Source organism: Lissotriton vulgaris, chromosome 11 (genome assembly GCF_964263255.1).
Source record: "Lissotriton vulgaris chromosome 11, aLisVul1.2, whole genome shotgun sequence".
Classification (NCBI taxonomy): Eukaryota; Metazoa; Chordata; class Amphibia; order Caudata; family Salamandridae; genus Lissotriton; species Lissotriton vulgaris.
Genome location: NC_141699.1, coordinates 345,853,185 through 345,873,682, shown reverse-complemented (window position 1 = coordinate 345,873,682; position 20,498 = coordinate 345,853,185). Strand labels below are relative to the sequence as shown.

The following is a 20,498-nucleotide window of genomic DNA, read 5'->3' as shown; positions in this document are numbered from 1 at the left end:
GAGCATATGAAATAATTATTTGAGTGAAATGAAGGAAAATAACCAGTAGGTGGCACTGTAAGGTAGCAATGATGTAAGTTCCCACAGAAAACGGCATAAGGGAAGTCCGTATATGATGTCAGCCAGAGAAACAGTACCTGCAGATAGTAAAAATAAAACGTTCCAAGGTCCCAGAAAGGAGTCGATGAACCGGAAGAAGCCACAAATATGAGTGATTGAAAGCCGACTTCACTAATCTTTCCAAAAACCAAAAATAAAGCGATTGGCACGACACATAGTTCACAGGGAATTACCATTGGAAAACACACATTAAAAATGGCGGTACGTCTTTTACGTTGAACCGGGTGGCTCATGGCTGAACGATGCTCCTCAAATCGCTGAATAGTTGTAGTGACGCTGTAAAACGTCACAGTGGGAAGCCAAGTAAAGAAATGTAGATGCATGAAGGTGCCTCGCGCTGGATTTGAAGCTTCAAAGCTATAACGGTAAGAGCGCGAGCAAGGTCATATGCTCTTAACTTTTAACATTTTAGTAAAGTATAATTAAGAAAATTCTCACGTTAAACACTTGACACACTGCTGTTGAAGGAAAATGTAAAACTCCCTTCCGCCTGCCGCTGAAATAAACTTAACACTCTTTTCTTCACGAAGAGGAGCAGTTCAGAAGAAATCAGAAAAGAAACACTTGTACTCCGGTTGAGGGTAACAGGTTCACCTTTCTTTCCCCGAACTGGTTAAGTATAATCTGCTTTTTAACCGGAATTCGTCATCATGCCGGTCAGGTAGTGAAAGGCTTGTTGCACCAGAGCAGTCACAAGGTGGCAGGACAGTAATCACAGTCAGCAGTCAAAAACAAACAGATAGTAAAACTAAGCAGCGACTGAATATGAGGCAGGAAGATGAGCATTACGAGAAAGGCGCTTTAAACTTGCGGGTGATCGGACTCGTAGGAATTTGCATGAAGGGAAACCACTTGTGCGCCCCTTAAGGTTTGAATTTGCCGATTTTGAAAATCTTCCTCACTTGATAAATTCTTTTGTTGACAAAGGGAGCGCTGCTTAAATTATGTCCCTTTTTAAAAGTTGTATAATGTTAAATTTAAATAAATAACTGGCACTTACTTCTGGGCCACCGGTGAGGTCACTAGTGGGGTTCTCGGTGCCAGTACGCATGAAATGCTTTGTTGAAGGTTTCCTTTTCAGTTTGGATCCTTTTCTTAAAGTTTCACTTTTCGTTCTGTTTCGTTTTTTTTTTTAAATGTCTTTTAAATTTGCACGGAGGTCCGTTTCTGAAGCGTCGCCAAATGTAAAGAAGAGATAATCCAGGAAGCCGAGGTCATTAGTTGTAAGTTGATCTTTATTTTGGTTTAGGATATAAATTGGAGAACCCCACCAGGAGCGGTATGACATCTGCTCAGCCCGAACTTCAACTGACACTCAACACACCATTCGAACATTCATGCAATCAACATTCATACACATGCGCACAGGCTGAGCAGCACTCTACACACTTTCACCCTAAAGAGGAACCTTGGCCCTAAATAACAGATGTTTTTTGTTCCACAACTCAACGGTCCTCATTTTATTAATCTCAGAAGGTTGAAAGGCTGAGTGGACCTGCCGGGATTTGAATCTAGGACCGTTAGCTCAAACACAGGCCCCCACAGTGGACACATTAGTCAACTAAGCCCTGGCTGCTGACCTATAGAGTCTACCCCAACTGTCCCTCAGAGTTCATTTCATATACAACCAGTTGGTCCTAAGAGAATTAGCTGTCTTTCATGCCCTCCTGGTTGGTTTTCTGACACATTTTAGGCGATTGTTGTTGGTTTGGTTTGATGCGCGAAGGGAGGCAAACCATGTGCGTGCACGGACAGACGATATGCACGCGCATGGCATCTCCTCTCTGCCTCACGCTCCCACCGTCATCGTGGAAAAATGCAACACCAGCATCAAGCCTTCCTCCACAGTCGTAAACGGCAAGCGAGAAACAAATGTTGTGGTGTTGAATATGTTCTGTGACTTTATTTCCTAGCAACTGAAGGGCGGGTGAAGAGCGGAAGCAATGTCCCGTCAGGTCAGAAAAGGCGCGGTTCTGCCCTGTTGCTTACCAACCGGTACAGGTAGCTAAAAAATTAACTCCAAAGTCCCTGGGCACAAACGTAACACCCGGCCCAGAATTAAAGGCAGCGGAGTGACTGAAATAGCCGTTCCCAATTGCCAAACGGGGGATAGGCAAAGAGAAATATTTCCATCCCGTTCCTAGTCGCTCTACAGGGGAGAGAAACCGAATGCTTAGCAGAGTTCAACAGTTAAAGCACTTGTGCTGTTTATAAATAAAGGCCTAAACCAAAAAACACGTAAATATTTCATTTATAAAACAAACACCTTTGGACTTGACCCAGTAACCGCGGCCTCTCGCCCCCCCCCCCCTCCCTTTCCCCGGAAGTACTTTGGTACAACCCCTCCTTTGTGGATCTTGTGAACATGGATATAGATTTTATTTATGGGCGAGATCTGTGTACTCGGACCAGTTGCGAGATCTGTGCGGACTGGGACGAGGAAGGTGCCGAGCTATGCCCAGCATGCAGGCACGCTACACATCTATGCTCTCTGAGCTCCTACCAGCCTGCTGCCATAGCATCAACCGCCTAATGTGTGACCTTCGTCCAATCTTTCATCAGAGTATCGCACAGCCTGCATTGGGAGCACCCTGCAGCCTTCCTCCCCAGCACCACAAGCCCACAGGCTAAACTTCCCCTGCAGCCGTTCCTCGAAGCATCACTGATGGCCAGTGCCTGATCAACATGCAGGCTCTCTTAGAGAATGACACAGTTCACTCACTATCTGAGATATGAACCTATTGCTTTCACCTCGTCACTCCCCTACTTTACGTCTGCCCCACAGCACCGCACGCTCAATGTCTGAGCTTTTTGCCCACAGTATCACAAGCCCACTCTCTTGGCTCACAGCAGCTTGCCATCAGCTCTAAACATAACAAAACCATGGCCTCTCTGCCATCTCCCTGAGAGCAGCCATCCTTCAGACCATCGCAGGCATCGTGTGTCTGAGCGCTGTGTGGTGTGCCCTCGAGGCGTAACGCACTGCTACGTCTGAGCTACTCCTCCCGCATCCTTTTTTCAGGGCACCTACCAACCCTCTCCACCCTCTGTACAAGTATCCCAAGTCCACTCTCGGGGCTTCAAGCAGCCAGCTCTTGGGGCATCTCACACCCAGCTCTTAGGGCATCTCACACCCATTGCTTGAACTCCTCCTACCCTGCAAACAGTCACTGTGATAGGGCTTTGAAAAATATGAGGAAATTGCTGATTTTTCAGGGCTATCGTTGAAATGCTGCATTCACACCCCCCCCCTTTACGAGCGTATGAATCAATGTAATCAATGTAGTGTCGACCACAACTTGAGGCAAACCTTGACTTAGTTAAGAGCCCCCTCGCAGGCTGCTCTCTCTTAAGAGAAAAGTAGACCCTTTTTAGAAGGGAGCTGTTCCCTGCAATGAATTGATGCGAATTTGAGTGAGCTATTGGCATTCTAAATGACAACGCCTTTTATTTAGGTTTTGGTTTTAAAAACATAAGTAAAGGGCATTGTCATTTACAATGCCAATAGGTTAAACTCTAGCTAATGCGAGACCTATTGCATTGCAAATGCTTGTTATTAGATGTTTGGGGCATTTCGTGCTTAACCCTTTGGACGCTGATGACGGAACCGCTCCGTCATCAGCTGCGTGTGCGCTGTGCTGATGACGGAGCGGTTCCGTCATGGCCCGCTCGGCGCGCCTACGCGGCGCGAATTCCGCGCCTGCGCTGAGCGTTCCATTGAGCGGGGCGGGCCATGACGGAACCGCTCCGTCATAAGCAGAGCGCAATCGACGCTGGTGACGGAGCGGTTCTGTCACCAGCATGCGGCCGCCCCGCCCCCTTAGCACGGCGTGGAATAGCCGCCGCAGTGAAGGGGTTAAGCCTTGTTTGTTCACAAAAAGCATCCAGGCCACATGCATGCTTTTTTTTGCTTTCTCTTGTTAGGGGTTCTGATCGTTATCAGGGTTTGTGGATTCCTCTGGAGGGAGTCAAAAAAATTCCTTAAATACCCCTCATACTGTTGGGCAGAACAACTGTTTAGACCATTATGGAATGGGGGCACTACCCATCCGGTCCCCTTTTTCTTCCCACTTTAATTCATTTTCTCAGATGTCCAGTGGACAAACCCCATAGAGGCCGAAATATTTATTTTCCCACACTTTGAGGGAAAAACTCTTGGCCATGCCCAGGGGTGAACTGGAAAGTGAACATTGTCCTTTGGTATCTCCCCTGCGCAGATTGGATTGGGTCTTGGGTGGGAGGGGGAAGGGGGGCTGAGTTATGCCTACAAGAACCAATTCGACTACTTTAACATGGTGACGTCAGCGTTGTGCATGTGTGCTGATCATCAGCGTGAAAACAGTTCAGGATGCGAGGAAGCTGTTCCCGTGTGTTAAGATGTTAATTTTGAAAGTAAAATCCTTCTGCAGCAATAATGGCTCATCCTTGGCATTTAGATGTTTTTTATTCTTTTTAGTGAATAAGGAAAAGCAAACTTATGACAGCGTATGATAAAGTGACATTGTGCATCAATATCTTAGCCACTATCTATTCCTTAGTTTATTACAACATCACCATTACAGTACATGACATCAATTTTCCTTACGACCAACAATATCATGGAGTTACACATTCCTGTGTAGAGAGATCAGGAAACGGTACATACAACATTTCCATCACTTTGTTCCATTCTCCCCAGATCTTGGACCATTTTTGGGGGCAACCCCTCCCTTCATAGATCACCCTCTCTGTCTGCATACACCAATCCACATCTGCTTCCCAATCCCGGAGTTTAAGTGTCGTGTGTCCCTGGTATTTAGATGGTCAAGTGAGCCTAGTATAAATAAAGCAAACATAAAATGTATTGAATATTAGTCTGTCCAATAGCCAATTAATCTTTTCAATATTCATGATTTTTATTTTCTGTTTTATGCACAGAATATTTTTTTGTGGTCAGGCATAGACCTAATTTGCATCTCTAGTTATTGTTTCCTATAGGTCTCCTAGGGTGGGCATGTTTTTTCTTCTTTGAATATAGGTGCAAGTTTCTCTCTATCTCCACATCTAACAAATCGCTATGTTGGCAATCTCTGTCCTCGCTGGGATTTGGTCTGTGTCAACCAACCTCTATTTCGAGTTTCTGAATACTCAGTCTGTATTCGGTGAGCGTTCGTGTGCTGTAGGGTTTTCACTATGCAGAGTTATTCAGCCAGATTTTTTTCAAATTCAAATTCAAATAAAGCTTTATTCGATTTTTACAAAGAAAATCATAAAAGCACATATAATACAGCATAAAATGAGTATGAATTTCAATCAAAGAAACATACTACGTATTAAGAACAAGTTAAAAAATTGAATTTGTGCAGAATTGTGCAAACATTTTTTGGCTAGTGGGGAGCAGAAGACAGTTAATTCATAGATGCTCTACACCTTACTGCGAATTTCAAAACGCTACTAGCTGCATTGATTGTAAGTTCATCTTCAAGCATGTATAGCTTAAGTAAGGCTGGCCTGCACTGTCTTAAGCCCCAGAATTTGAGGAGCGGGAGAAGATGTTTCCTTCTACCCCAGTCATAAAATTTGCAGAATAAAATAACGTGAATGTTGGATTGCTTGGAAACATTGTCACAAGGACAGGCCAACAGAGTAACCGACCAATCGTTTACAGTGGGAAATGTTAGTAGACGGAAAAAACAATCCGTCCTCATCCTTGTCAGCAACATTCTCGTGTAGGGTGTGGTGAACAGGGAAAGGTAGGATGGGATGCCGTCATCATAAAGTAAAAGGTTGTGGTTGACAATCGATAGTTTGTTACCTTCAAGATATGAACGTCTGTCTGAAAGTAGGCCTAAACAACGAGCCTTGAGGTCCTTTTTAGTAATCGTTTGACACGTTGTGGGGTTAATGTACATATCAGTTAGATCCAGTGAGGTTAAAAATTTCTGAACATAGGCGAGCCAGGGTATTTTTCTTGAATTGGTTAAGGCCATACAGTCCTTAATTATATCCTGGTTTAACACCATTTTTTCCGAGGACCAAACTTTGTGCCATAGCAGGATTGGTGCGGTTTTAATTATGTCCGAGATGTGTACTCGTGCTAGCTCATTGTGGCAGACTGTGGTTGAAATGGATCGAGGGGCAGCCAGCAGAAATCTTAAAAACGCGTTCTCACTGATTTGGATCTCTCCACATTCCGCCAGGCCCCAAATACCTGCGCCGTATGTAGCGGTAGAGACGCATTTGGCAACAAATATATCCAGCAAGATTCTTACTGGTTTCCCACCTAGTTTAGTCGCAAATTTCTTTAAGGCTCCAATTTGTCTTATAAAAGCCAGGTTTCGGGTGTGAACGGCATTCTTCCAGGTGCCAGTACTGCTAAAAAGTATACCTAAGTAGGTGAAGGTTTTTGTGAGACTGATCTTATTTGCATCAATGTACGTGTTGCAAGAGATGTTCTTTTTGTTACTGCAACACATTGTAAAAGTTTTGCTTACATTGATCTTAAGACCTCTCATGTCCATAAAGGTAGAAAAGGCGGTCAGCGCTTTTTGAAGCCCTAGTTGGGTCCTAGACATGATCACAGCGTCGTCCGCGTATAAAAGGATTGGAACCGCTTGGCCATTTATTTTTGGGTAATCCACATCTAATTTGGCCAGGCAGTCGGCGACGCTGTTGATGTACAGATTAAAAAGAAAGGGGGCAAGGATGCAGCCCTGCCTGACCCCCTTTCTAATTGGGAACTTATTCGTGCAGGCTCCATCCTTCCCGTATCGGACCTTGGCCCCAGCTCCTCGATATAGTTCTTTTATGAAAGATAAGATGTTGGGGTCAATGCCCATGTTGATGAGGGTAGACCAGAGTAGGCTATGGTTGAGGCAATCAAAAGCAGAGCTTAGGTCCACGAAAGTCATATATATATTGCCTCTTTTTGCCAGGACATGTTTGTCAATGATCAGAGCTAGATTTAAGCATTGTTCCACTGTCCCGAGACCAGAAACGAACCCATATTGAAATTTAGACAAAATGTTATTTTCCTGTGCCCATGTTTGTGGTTGATTCAAAAGGACTCTCCCGGCCACCTTCATCATGGAGTCCAATAAATAAATTGGTCTATAACATTTTGGGTCCGTTCTTTCTCTATTTTTAAAAATGGGTATTATGATCGCTTCTTGCCATGTTGTAGGGAATCCTTTACGGGCATAAGAATTAAGGACGTTAGTAAGAATAGGTGCCCATAATTGAATGTTGTCTTTGAATAAGTCTATGGGGATTCCATCTGGGCCGGGCGCTTTGGCATTTGAGCTTTCAAGAATGGCCAGTTCCACTTCCGAGTTATCAAAGTAAATGGAAAGTGGAAACGGCTCTGAATTATTGATTAGCGATTCATTACTCTCCATTGGTTCAATTCGGTCGTCTAGTTTGTACAGTTCGGTGAAGTGGTTTATCCAGACATCTTCGGTGATGGCAATTTCTATACAGTCAGTTGTCCTATCACTAAAAAAGGGGGCGTTCACCTCCCTCCAGAAGGCCGTGTTGTCTCTTAGAGTACTGGCGTTCAACAGAGCTTCCCAGGCCGCGTTTTTCAGGTCCTTTTTTCTATTCTTGATTGCCTGTTTGTAAGCGGCGCGGGCGGATCTGATTTCCATCTGGTTTTTTGGAGTTTTGTTAAGGCTGGCCTTCAGGATGTCACGAGTGTTTGAACACTCGTGATCAAACCAACCTTGGCTCTTGGGAGCATTGCTTTTGTTGTTATTTCTGCTCAAGTTTTTTCTGATTTGCGAGGCGATTTGGTCGAAGGCAGAGATGATTTCTAGTGGATTAGGTGGGAGTTCTAAGCAGGTACAGAAAAGATCAGGAACCGTTTTGATCAAGTTTTCAAGAAATTTCGAGGTGTCAATTTTGGCCCATTTTATGGTGTATCCGTTTCTTGACGAAAGTGAGATGGTATGTGAAAAAAGATTTTCCAAGTTGCTCCTGGACTTGATACCACTGGAGGGGGAATATATTTTGATACTGATGGGGTAGTGATCGCTCAGAACCAACTCCTCTCTGTTGAATTCTAGGGCGTCTCCATGATGACTGTGAGACAAGAGGAAAAAATCTATTGTCGTGAGCAATCCCCTTCCATGGAATGTGGGTAAAAAGTCAGTCGGGGCACAGTTAGATCGTTGAAAAAACCCAGGTCCCACTCATGTAGTAAGTTGTTCAGTTGGGTTCCCGTAGTTGAATGTTCAAAATGGGTAGTATGTTCTCCATTTGGGGCTCTTTGATCACAAACCCTGGTTCCACTATATGGGCATAAATGACAATTGAAATCACCTAGTATGATCAAGCGCCTGTCTAAGGAGGACCCTCCCATGCCCTTCTTTATTAATTTAGAGAGAAACTCCATAAATTTTATTTGATCATCTCTCTGTACACTATTATATAAATTAATAATGAGAGAGTTGACAACATCTTTCCCAGACATTTTAAAGGCCTGGAGTAAGCGGCCAAAGGAATTTGAGCTGTGATCAGTTTGCGGGAGGTCAACGCGTTCTAATGATACGTTTAATCTATTTGAAACGTACAAGCAAAGACCTCCCGAGGGCCTACCTCTATGGGACTGAGTGGAAGGGGTGAAATGAGTACTATAACCATCCAGATTTACGGGTGTCAGATCCCAACATTCCTGGAACGCTAAGATGTCAAAAGTGTGTTTATAGTTCAAGAAGGTTGGGTCATTTATTTTATTTGAAAGCCCGGCTATGTTCCAAGATAAGATAGAGAAATATTTATCATCAATAGAGTGCTTTGAGGAGCAGTGTGGGGGATTCAAATCAGAAGTTGAGGGTAAAAGGGAAATCTGGGAGTCATCAGTTTGTGAACTTTCCGACCCAGAGGGGCCGTGTGACAGAACCAGATTGAGGGAGTCCACAGTGGGTTGAGGTGGGGCAAGGTTCCCGTGTTTACTTGGAGACATCCCTGGGCTAGCAGGAGACCGGGAGGTCATGGGCTTGTTATTAGATAGTAAGTGGTTATTTAATGGTCAGTCAACCATTTCTAAGGTTGAATAATAGTTGCTAGTTGGAGCCCCTCTCCATCCCTCTGCGTATGGTTGATCTCTTCTTGGGTTCCAAGGCTGATAATCCCAGTCCCTCCTCCTGTTACGTGTTTCGACTTGAGACCAACTCCAGCCTGGGGATTGGTCCCAATTTTGAGGTAAATCTTGTTCACGTGGGAACCTCGGTGGATAAAAGAAGGACAGACGGTTAGTGTCTATACTTCCCTTTCTCTCCAAGGTTGACCAGGAACATATATAACTCACTGTCTCTGGGTTATCAAAGTTTATAATAATACAATCCCCTTTTATTCTTTTCCTTGTGTCCCCTATCCAAGGGACTCTTCGTACCATGGAGAGTCTACTTTTACAGGGTGAAGGAAGGGGTCTATTGATCTGAAGCCACTGCATAACTTTGTTTTTCAATGACCAGGTGGATTCACTCATATGTTCTTCCAGTTCTGGTACCCCTGTGAGTATCACGGTGTAGGGGCTTGCTTCTGGGGGAAGATGGACTGGTCTCTTTGGGCCAACTGATTTGCTGGGTGCATCAGCAGCCTGTTGGGTAACCAAGGGTTTGGGTGATGGGGGCTTAGAGTTCATTCTAGTGGGGTCAGCACTTGTTACTGGTTTTCCATGTACTTGTTTGGTGGAGCCCTTAGTGTCTGTAGCAGTTGCTTGGTTAATGGTTGGGGTTTTAGGGTTTTTTTCTGTGGCTAGGGGAGCTTTATGCGTTGTAGGTTGGGGCACAGGTTTCTGTACAGTAACAGCCTTAACATGTTTGATGGTCGTAGGGACTGGTGCCTCTAGAGTGGTGGCGGAAGGTTTGGGATGACTGACGTGATTTGTTAGTCTAGCAAGCTGCTTCTCGATATTATTTAGCGTTCGCTCTATTGGGAGAAGTTGCGATTTTATGAAATCCTTAATTGAGTCGAACACTTGTGCATTGAGTTCTGGGTGGTTAGTATTAACAGTGTCATGACCCCTATGAGTCTCCTCCACCGATGCGGCCAGAAGAGAGGAGTCATCCACGTTGTCAGGCAATAACTGTCTTGTGTTCTTTGGAAGGTTGATACGTGAGGGTTTTTTAGACCTAGTACGCTTCGGAGGACAGTGCGACTTAGTCTTGGGTATTGACCTTACACTAGCTTGTTTGGGAATGGCACCCTCCTTAGACACCGTCTCGGGTTTTGGGGGTGAAACTACGACTAGGGGTGATGGCAAAGGTTGTGACTCTATCAAAGTTGGCGGCACAGTTTGAGTGGGGCTGATCACCAGGGTAGGTGTTTTCTCCAGGTCATCCATAGAGGCTTCCCCTAGTGAGAGATGAGTGACTGATAAGTCGACGCTCATTGGGATGGTATGAAGTTCTGCTCGAATTTCTTGTAGTAAAGGGACGTTGGTTTCCTGGTGGATAGGTGTTTTGGCTAAAGCCAGAAGGCCCATAGAGGACCTTCGTGCTGCAGCAAGGTCCTGGGAAACACGTCTTTCAAGCAGCACAATCCCCTGATTGATAGCATCATTAGCTTTGGTAATGAACTGATCAATTGGGCCAATTACTTCACCCACTCCATGAGCCGTCTTGTTCCTCATAGCCCTGGTAGTCATGTTAGCAGAGTAGCACCCTTGGGTTGATAAGCTAACACAGTAATAGTGGTGAAACGCTCCCAATGTAAGTAGTAATCAACAGGGCAGAGATGAGAATTGAAGAGAGATGGCCCAGACCAGACTTGCCCAGGCTTGAACGGGCTTAAACGGGCCCGCCCTTGGCCCGGGCTTAGCCCGGGCGTCGACCCGCGCGCGTCCCGCGATGCGCGTAGTTATCTCTGTTTAAGTAACTGTGGTGAGATGTAAGGAAGGGGCGGGGCACTGGGAGGGGGCGCGGCTCACGCGGGAAGAGGAAACAGCTGGTGTTGCTAACGCTGTGCCTCGCAGTCCCGGGGCCGCGCCTCTCACCTCCTCTGCGCCCTCACGTCTCCTCCCTCAGGGACACAGTGTTCTTGGCAAATGGCAGCTAGTCCTGTAGCGATGTCAGGTAGGGCTTTACAAACGCTGGAAACGCTGGAAACAACAACCTCTAAGGCGAGCGGCTCCCGCGAAGCGGGGGCCGCGAGAGGTTAAGTACGCCTTGTAGGGGGCGGGGCACTGGGAGGGGGCGCGGCTCACGCGGGAAGAGGAAACAGCTGGTGTTGCCAGATTAAAATTTCTTCCCAGTATAATCAACAAACCTTTAGCTTCTTTTGTTGCTTCAAATCAAACACAGGGAGAGGATGGACAGAGCGCTGAAACGTTTCAGATACTCACCCCAGTCACTTCCCTGAACCTTAAACAAGCATCCTGGGACTTTCTGGGTAACACCCTTCATCAGCCAGCCTAGCTTGAATCCAGTGGCAAAGTGAGCAAGGGAACCACGTCTGGGCATACCCTGCCAACTTAGGGCGAACAAAGCAAACACAAGGAGATGATGGACGGAGCGCTGAAACTTTTCAGACATTCACCCCAGTCACAGATCTGGGTTGAATCCATCATCATTCTTTAGCTCAATTCGTCACCTCAGTTCAGGCCTGGCAGTTCGGGCTGGACTGCTCCCATTGGGCACAGGGTTAAGACTGATTTGCATATGGCTGGGTTCAAACTGGAATGGCATGGTGAGCAAAAAAACGATGGATTTAGGCCCAGATCTCTGTACTGGGGTGAATGTATGACTTTGTTCTGCATTCTGTACAACAATTGTTGTTTTTTTCCTTTGATGCTTCATGTGTGTCTCCCAGTATATTGTGTATCTAGTGCTTCCTTGGGTCTGTTCTGAGTAACTGGGTGAACTCAAATTGGTTGTGGTTGACTCTGTAGGAGCCAGCTGCATTCAGTTTATGTCTTTGCGATACGCTTCTGTGGATGCTTTGGTAAATGTGGTAAATGTACAATCTATATGCATAAAATAGTGACTGATCCAGGATGTATAAATAATTGTTACACACTCTGACAGAGTGAAATGCTCCAGAATCCAAATAAAAACAGTACACTATAAGTGTGTCAAGTCAACATTTTGATCGTAAACATACATTTTAGACAGGGTCATCATCAGGACGCAGGTTTGGAAAGCACCTTCCCAAGGTATAAGATGATTGCTGAGTTTTTTTCTGAGGGCTAATGACGAGATGCTTCAGAGTGAAACTGACACATAGGGGAACTCTTGAGTGGCTGAAATTGATGCCCAATCTGTGGCATGGGGTAATCCGTAAAAGCCTGTATGACACTTTGTGGGAATCCTATGTCCTGACGAATGCCCTGTTGAGTAACAACTATTTATGCATCCTGGATCAGTCGCTATTTTATGTACATAGAGAGAGAGAGAACTCTGTTTATTTAGACCATAGTCTTTAAATTCCAAAGATCTTATAAATACATAAAACTATACAATACCAGACAACAGGAAGAAGAAACACATTAACATTTAAAATCACAGTTACTTAGCGGACAGCTTTGCTTAATACATCTGTAATTAAACCGTATCTACCATCGCCCCTAGCAGCCTCTATATTTCCAATTTTATAGACTCAGTTAAAAAGTTTAAAACCTCATAAAAACATAATAAAAAAATGATAACATAGATCCTAGGATTAAAAGATACTTTACGCACATCATTTCTCCTTAGCAGCAATAAATTAAAACCATTTGGTCTATAGTTCTCTTTGGTCTTAAGCCTTTATCTACTGAATGGGTGGGTTTGAAGATAAATGAATCACTGTCCTTGCTTAAGTTTTTTCCTAGCAAAACAGTTTACACCTCTCATATAATTTCCTAGTGCAATTGCGATATCCAGATTTTTCATTTCTATCAGTAGCGCAATGGCTTGAGCTTGTGACCTTATTTCGTATTTTGCAAATAGTGGCCGTAAAAATAGTTTTCTCACTTATAGAACCATAAGGCAATCTAACAATATGTGCAATATTTCAGACTTTGTCCCCAGCCCGCATTTGCATAATCCGTCGGGATATAGCATTTCTGCCTTTAGTTTCCCCTCAATTAGCCATGGGTTAGCGCCAATTCGTATCTTCAAGATTTCGCATCCAAATCCGTGGTTTTGCAGAGTTGCTAGATACGGATACCAAGCATTATTTTCCTACGCTTTTATAATGCATTGGACCGATTTTTTATTTTTTATTTTTTTTTCGTTCTCAAGTATTCTAGGTCCTGATTCCTTGATTGCTCCATACCTTGGGCCCTAAGTAAACTCTTGGTAAAAGCTACATCTAAGGGATTCTGGTTTGCTCTCACCTTTAGACTCCCAGTTATCGCCTTTATTTTCCTTCTCGCTTCCTTTGCACAATTAGGCTGCTATGCCGGACTTCCTCACTGTACCAATGTGAAACCTTCTGCGCACCCCCTTGGGTTTGACGTATCCAAAATCTTGCCAGGGCCATTTGGGCCTGACTATTCCATGCTATTGTTCCTGTCTCTAATCTAATTGCCTGTATCATGGCTGAATTAGGTAGGGACAATAGCATTTTTACGGCCTTACCTTCCTCCCGATCCCACCCTCCTTTGCCACTTAAATGGAGAACTTCTACCCCATACAATACTTGGGGCGGGATCATAGCTTCATAAGCTTTTAACATTGGTTTATGTGACATTTTAAGGAGCTTTCAAACCATAGGCCTAGGTATTTATATTCCTTTACCATTTCCAATTTTTTTTTTGACCTAGATACTAGCTAAAACTTTTGGACCTTTTACCAAAACATAGAATCTTCGTTTTGTCCATATTTACCACTAAAAGTTTGGCCTCACAGTAGTCTCTAAAAGCATTTAATTTTCTCTGTAGCCCTAGTTCCGTCTGATCAATTATCACTAGGTCGTCCACATATAGCAGGCTTGCTACTTTCCTACCGCTCATTCTGGGGCTTGCACTTCTTTCTACTTCCAGTGCTGCTGATAGGTCTGCTAACAAAATTGAAAAGAGGAGGGGGCCCAGGATGCAGCCCTGTCTTAGCCCATTTCCTATGGCTATTTTCCTTGTCAGTGCTTCTTGAGTGTCCTTAATTACTTGAGCCCAGTTTCCTCTGTGTAATTCTTTTAGAATGGCCAGTAGGCCTACTGGGATATCATGTCTAATCAAGCACTCCCATAAGCTCCTGCAGTCCACCAAATCAAAGGCCGCCCGGAAGTCGACAAAGCAACAGTACATTTTCCCCTTTTGTTCTATCGACTTCCGGGCAAGTGCCCAGAGGGCATAGCAGTGGTCTACAGTGGAGTGCCCTTCTTTAAATCCCCCCTGTTCTACTGGGACAATTGAATTCTGTTCTCCCCAATTTTTTAGTTTGCCTAACACTATTTTTGCAAATATCTTCTCCTCAATGTCTAACAAATTGATCAATCTATAGTTTTTTGGGGTATGCATATCACCTTTCTTATGTATGGGCCTTATTATTGCCCCTTTCCAGTTGTTAAGGAACCTCCCAGTATCTAAAATAAATTGGAACATTTTAGCAAAAAATTCAGCCCACCAGTTCGTCTGGGTTTCAATTATCAGGGAACGTAGGTTATCTGGGCCGGCTGCTCTTGTTAAATTCATGCTCTTTATCGTGCTTTTCACTTCAGAGACCGAGAAGTCGTGTTTTATATCTGCTACCAGACCGCTCCAATCTGGATGCTGATTCTCTTCTCGGTTTCTCCCGGGACTATACAAGTCCTGCAAATATTCCTCCCAGGCTTCATCTTCCACTACACAGTTCATTGCGGCCATCTGGAGATCCGCTGCCGAATGAACTAGTTTCCAGAACTGGCTTTGGTTCCTTGACTCAATTGCCTCAAGTAATTTTAACCAACAGCCTTCTTTATATTCTTTTTTGCCCTCCTAATTAACATATTATATTCTCTTTTTAGAATCACGAGGGCATTTCCACTACCCTGCGCACCCTTTATGAGTTGGCGACTTGCCATTCACCTCACTTCTCTCTTCTTTGTGAACCACCGTCCTTGTACCTCCGGTTTTGAATGGTTCAATTTGTCATTTATTTTACCTTTTCTCAATCCATCACTAAGGGTTTGGACCACTTCCTCAATTTTACCCACGTACCAATCTAAACCCTGGTCGCTTACTGTGCCCAGTTCTAAGTTCTGTTGTAACTTTACTAGCCTAGCCACATATTCTTCTGCTAACCTAGTTGTGCACCGTCTGGGGTATTCCACCTGTTGTTCAATAACTTGGGTACGGGGATTCAAATGTGCATCAGGGAGCTCCAGAACTAGAATGTTATGGTCACTCCCTTCTCTATTTGAAATCCTAAACCCTTTAATTAGTTGGAAGCTCCAGGGGGTCGTGAAAACATAATCGATTGGGCAGTTTTGGGAGCCTAACTTAAACGTTTTCTTTGCTGGGCAATCTAAGGAGGAGCTTCCATTTAGGCAAAATACGTTTTTAGACCCCAAAAGGTTTCCCAACTGGATGTCCTTAACAGTTGTTATACATTCTGGGAAAGTTGCTTGTGTTATATCGTAGACCTCTAATACTTCTTGAAACCAGCAGTCTACTTTCTTGGGGTATAATTTATGATTAAAATAGCCCATTAACATAATCAAATCCATGCCATACATTTCACAAATTTTATCCATATCTTCTTTAAAATACCCCATTTCTGCTACATATTCCTCTGTGGTACCCCATTGCATACATACATTTATAAGCATTAGCATATTCATTTTTTCAAAATCAGATGGCATTATCCTACAAGCGAGCAGCCATTTACAGTTTACAGTTATTTCAATCACCTTCCTCATTATTTTAGCTAACACCAGATTCATTTTTCCCCCCGCTGGGCAGCCAAATCTATGCTTCTTTGCTAATCCGTTCATGTACATAGATTGTATAGCACCAGCACACTTTACATTCACTTATTCTCGCTTGCACTGGTTCGTTGCATCATTTTATCACCTTTTTACTTATAAATTGATTGGATTATAAGACTGTAATGATTTTTTCTATTTTGTTTAAGAACTGAAATAAAACTATCCAAATTGAGAAATGGAATTAATCTTTTGATGGTCTAATTTCCTCTCTCCAAGGTTCACACTTCTACCTTTAGGGACCACTGTTTCCCTTATTACTAGATTACCTTGGTCCCAGGGTTACTGGTTTGCCCCTTTTTTATACATAGGAATCTTGGTCTAGATCACAATTGTGCATCGTATGTTGAGGAGGGCTGATACCTGCTGGCGTTTATGGATTTCCACATAAGCTTAATTCACATATTTGAGGTAAGTAATTTACATAGCCAATATTTTCCCTGCAAACCAGCCGGATGCCCTGTTGACACTGTGCTAGAGACTGTTCAATAAGGAGAATTCATGTTGATGGCAAATAAGGCAGATCGTTTAGGGCATTTGCTAAGTCTTCTAATCTCAAAATCTCCTGATACTTGAATGGAAAAATAAAATGTTACTGGCAATATTAAGTCTTTGCTTTTCACCCACAAATACAAAATCACTTTTGGTCTCACTTAGACTTGAATAGTTTTTTTTGCTTTTCAGTAATATATGCTTTATTAATATAGATGTGGGAAATTGATTCTATTAATTTTGTGTTTACAGCCTAACTTGTGAGGAAGAAGTGGAAACGGAAATCGAAAACAGTGATGGCAGACTCCCAAGACTTGTATTGTCTGATGCTCTTAAAGAAGAACTTAAGAGGGACTTCACTGGGGGACTAACCAATAAAATTGTGGGATCATTGTAAGTATGAGAGACTTGACATGGTGTGTCTGGTACCAATCTTGTATTATTAAAATGTTTGGAAGAGTTTGTTTGTTCTTGAAACTATACCATTATTGCTCATGAAACTTTGAGATGTTATTATGCACATGAAATGTACGGAGGGAAAAGAATTAGACTAGAATTCCCAATTTTTTAAATGTGGAAATGCCATACGTCTTCTTTGAAGTGCACGCCTTCTGCGCATCTACATACAAATGCTCAGGTCTTGAATGCATCACTTCTGTTAAAGGTAACCTGTGGAATTCTGAACTAAAGAAGTTTCCCAACTGGTGGTCCCCTACAACTCGTCAGGTGTAGACCTAAGGCGACTCTCGATCTGAACCATTTTGAAGTATTCCCTCACTGTTCATATTTCATTACACCTAGAGTTAACTGCCCTGAACAGATTCGCATCCAACATCTTGTGACGCAAGCCCTCTAGTTGGAGTTTATTTCAGTCTTAATACTTAACCCAATAGGATTCCTTTCGTTTAACATAGATTTCAGGAAGGCTTTTCAAAGTACTCGATTAGACTAAAATGCAGTATTGCTGGTCAGGCATCTGGGCCCAGTTCTATAGAATAACTCTATAATTTCACTTGTATTCACCTCATTCACATTTGTTGCCTACCTTCGTAATGTCCCTCAAATGCCAGCACTGTGAAGTAGCGAAAAGTCTGTATGAGCACCACACAAACTAAGAAGAAAATAAATTGCATGTAGGTGCCACTGGTCTGTAATGTTGAGGACTACTGCCAGATGCTATCACAATTGGAGACAATATTCAATCTGTTAAAATGGAAACAGGTAGGCTGCCTGCAGTGCATCAGTGTTTGACTTAAAGCGGACTATAAACCCTCCCCTGCCCCATGTGTCAAAGTTCTGTTTGTCACTTACTGATTGTTAGGGGAGCTGGGAGGGGGGTGGGGGGAGGGAATACATCCTTTGTTGTGTTAGCGTTCATTTTTTAGACAAGAGGCCTATAGGTTGTTACGAAGCCTGGTAATATATACTTTACCCGGGTGCAGTAAATTATCATTTCCAGCATTTTGCACTATGGATGTGATGTGCAACTAATGATAATACACATTATGCTATGTTGTGTACACGAGATTTTGTTTGAGTAAAAATCCTTTCGTGGGAACAAAGCCCAACACTCGAAGGCTTTACTAAATTCAAGCAGCCATTTTCTAACGAGTTTAACTGGTAATTAACTTGAAGTTTATTCAGAGGTACATTTTTACCCATGCAATCCATTACTTATCCTTTTGTTTGAAATCTCTTCTGCAATATCATGCCCCCCTGGAAGTTTTGCATTTTTGTGAACAGGCACCAGTGTTTTAATTTTTTTTGTTGATGAATGGTTTCGTGTTAGTGGCCCAGCGGTGAAAGGATGGGCTTGTGGGAGTTAACGGATAAGAATGGAAGAGCAGTGGACATTTTGGGGTGGTGGTCGCCTAGATGGTGTATTACCTCATTTTCCCTGTTGTATTTTTTTTCCCAGATTAGTGATTTCACTGTGTTTTACTCTATGGGACAGAGTCTGCTGTAGGCCATTGATTTTGTTTTTTGAATGTATTTTTCTCAATACTGTTGTGCTAGAAATAACTTTTTGTTATTTTAGGGGCTAGTGGATAGCCTTAAATTAATGCCAAATTTAGGCTATTTTTGTCTGCTGCATGTGCCTGTTGGTGGATAGGGTGTGGTGGCTCCAGGATTCCACACCCATGTAGCCAGACATTTCCCTTAATCAGCAAACTCCTACCACATGTGCTTGTCCACCACTTTGTATGTGTTTGAGATGATTGATTATTTATTTTATTGTTTTATTTAAGGATTTGTAGAGCGCCTGGTGACCCGAAGGCATCCCCGCAAACCAGTAAGGTTGTCTAAGAGGGGAGAGAGGGGAGCGAAACTATTTATTTAGGGAAGAGCAGCGTTTTGAGTTGCTTGCGAAAGCGAAGGTAGCAGGGTTCCAATTGCAAACTGCAGGGGAGCAGGTTCCAGCGGGAGGCTGCCTTTACTGAGAAGCGACGACCTCCGGTGCGTGCTCTCCTAAACTTGGGGACATTCGCCAGTCGCTCACTGTCCGATCTCAGGGATCTCGAGGCTTTGTACGGTGTAACCATTTCTCCTAGGATAGAGGGGCCTTGTCCATTTAGGAGCTTGTGGGCGATGCACATAGCCTTGAACTCGATCCTCTCTCGTACTGGCAACCAGTGGAGTGCTTTGAGGGCAGGTCTTGCGGAAGATCTGGAGGGGAGGCCAAACAGCATCTGAGAAGCTGCATTTTATGTTCGTTGCAGCTTACCCAAGGTGGACTCGGGGGCTCCTAAATAGACAGCATTGCGGTAATCCAGTCGTGCAAGAACCAGTCCTTGAATCAGTAGTTTCCTGGAAAGAGAGGGGAGTAGGGGAAGGATCTTGCGGACTGACTGCATGAGACCAAAGCAGGTACCGGCTGTTTTGGTAGCCTGGGTTTTCATGGATAGGTCAGGTTCAAACCAGACCCCCAGACTCTTAATTTCTTCTCCGGGGGAGGGCACCTCACCCATCGAGTCGGGCCAAACAGATGGTGGAATTGTAGTCCATTTCTTGCCCATCAGCATAACCTCTGTTTTGGACCCATTAAGCTTGAGCGAAGATTCGCACATCCAGTGGTGGATCTTCTGGAGGCAGTGCAGCAGACTATCTGGGTGCTGGTCTAGATGTGAGAGCGAGACGACCAGTTGCGTGTCGTCCGCGTAACTCACAATCTTAATGTCAAAGGGGGCAACTACATCTTCCAAAGGGGCCATGTAGGCATTAAAAAGGGTGGGGCTCAGTGAAGAGCCCTGGGGAACCCCATTTATCAGAGGAAGGGAGTCAGAACGGGAGCAGCCATCCCAGACCTGAAATGAGCGGCCCGAGAGGAAAGACTCTAACCAGGCCAGCGCTGTGCCCCCGAGTCCCGCCCTAGCCAGTCGATGGAGCAGGACACGGTGGTTCACCGTGTCAAAGGCTGCACTAAGGTCCAGGAGGATCACTGCCACTGATCCCCCTAAATCCAAAATGCACCTTGCCTCCTCGATGACGGCGAGGAGGGTGGTGTCCGTGCCCTGGCCAGGGCAAAACCCCGTTTGGGACCGACGCAGCAGATTATTTGATTCCAAAAACTGGGACAACTGAGCGTTGACCAGTTTTTCGGCAATTTTGCTGATGCCCGGAAGGAGCGAAATAGGTCTATAATTGGCTAGGTCGGAAGGGTCCAGTTGTTTTTTTTTAGCAGGGCTTTGACTACCGCTCCCTTCCAGCTAGGAGGGACGATGCCTTGAGACAGAGAGGCATTGATCAGCTCCATAACTGGGGGAACAATCACCGGAGCGGCTGCTTTGAGAAACCTCATGGGAGCGGGATCTAGGAGGGAGCCACTTTTCATTTTGGCCAGGGTCTTTTCGACTTCATCCGATGTAACCGCTCTAAAGGCGTTAAGCAGCGGGCCAGGGGTGCTTACAGAACCGGTGTCAGGTGCTACCGTGTCCCCGCACGTTGGCTGACTAGGCTGTGGGAGTGAGTCCAGGATGTGTGCGATTTTAGAGTCAAAGAATTTAGCTAGTTCTTTACTCCTG

General features: G+C 44.2%; 1 protein-coding gene across 1 annotated transcript in view; it reads left to right on the top strand.

The window, feature by feature from the left end:
- The window catches only part of CCDC117 (coiled-coil domain containing 117), a 159,487-nt gene that overhangs the window by 97,017 nt on the left and 41,972 nt on the right, over positions 1-20,498 (top strand). The window contains exon 5 of the mRNA XM_086943301.1: positions 16,729-16,869. Coding sequence (XP_086799427.1) covers positions 16,729-16,869 — 141 coding nt within the window. The remainder of the gene's footprint in view (positions 1-16,728; positions 16,870-20,498) is intronic.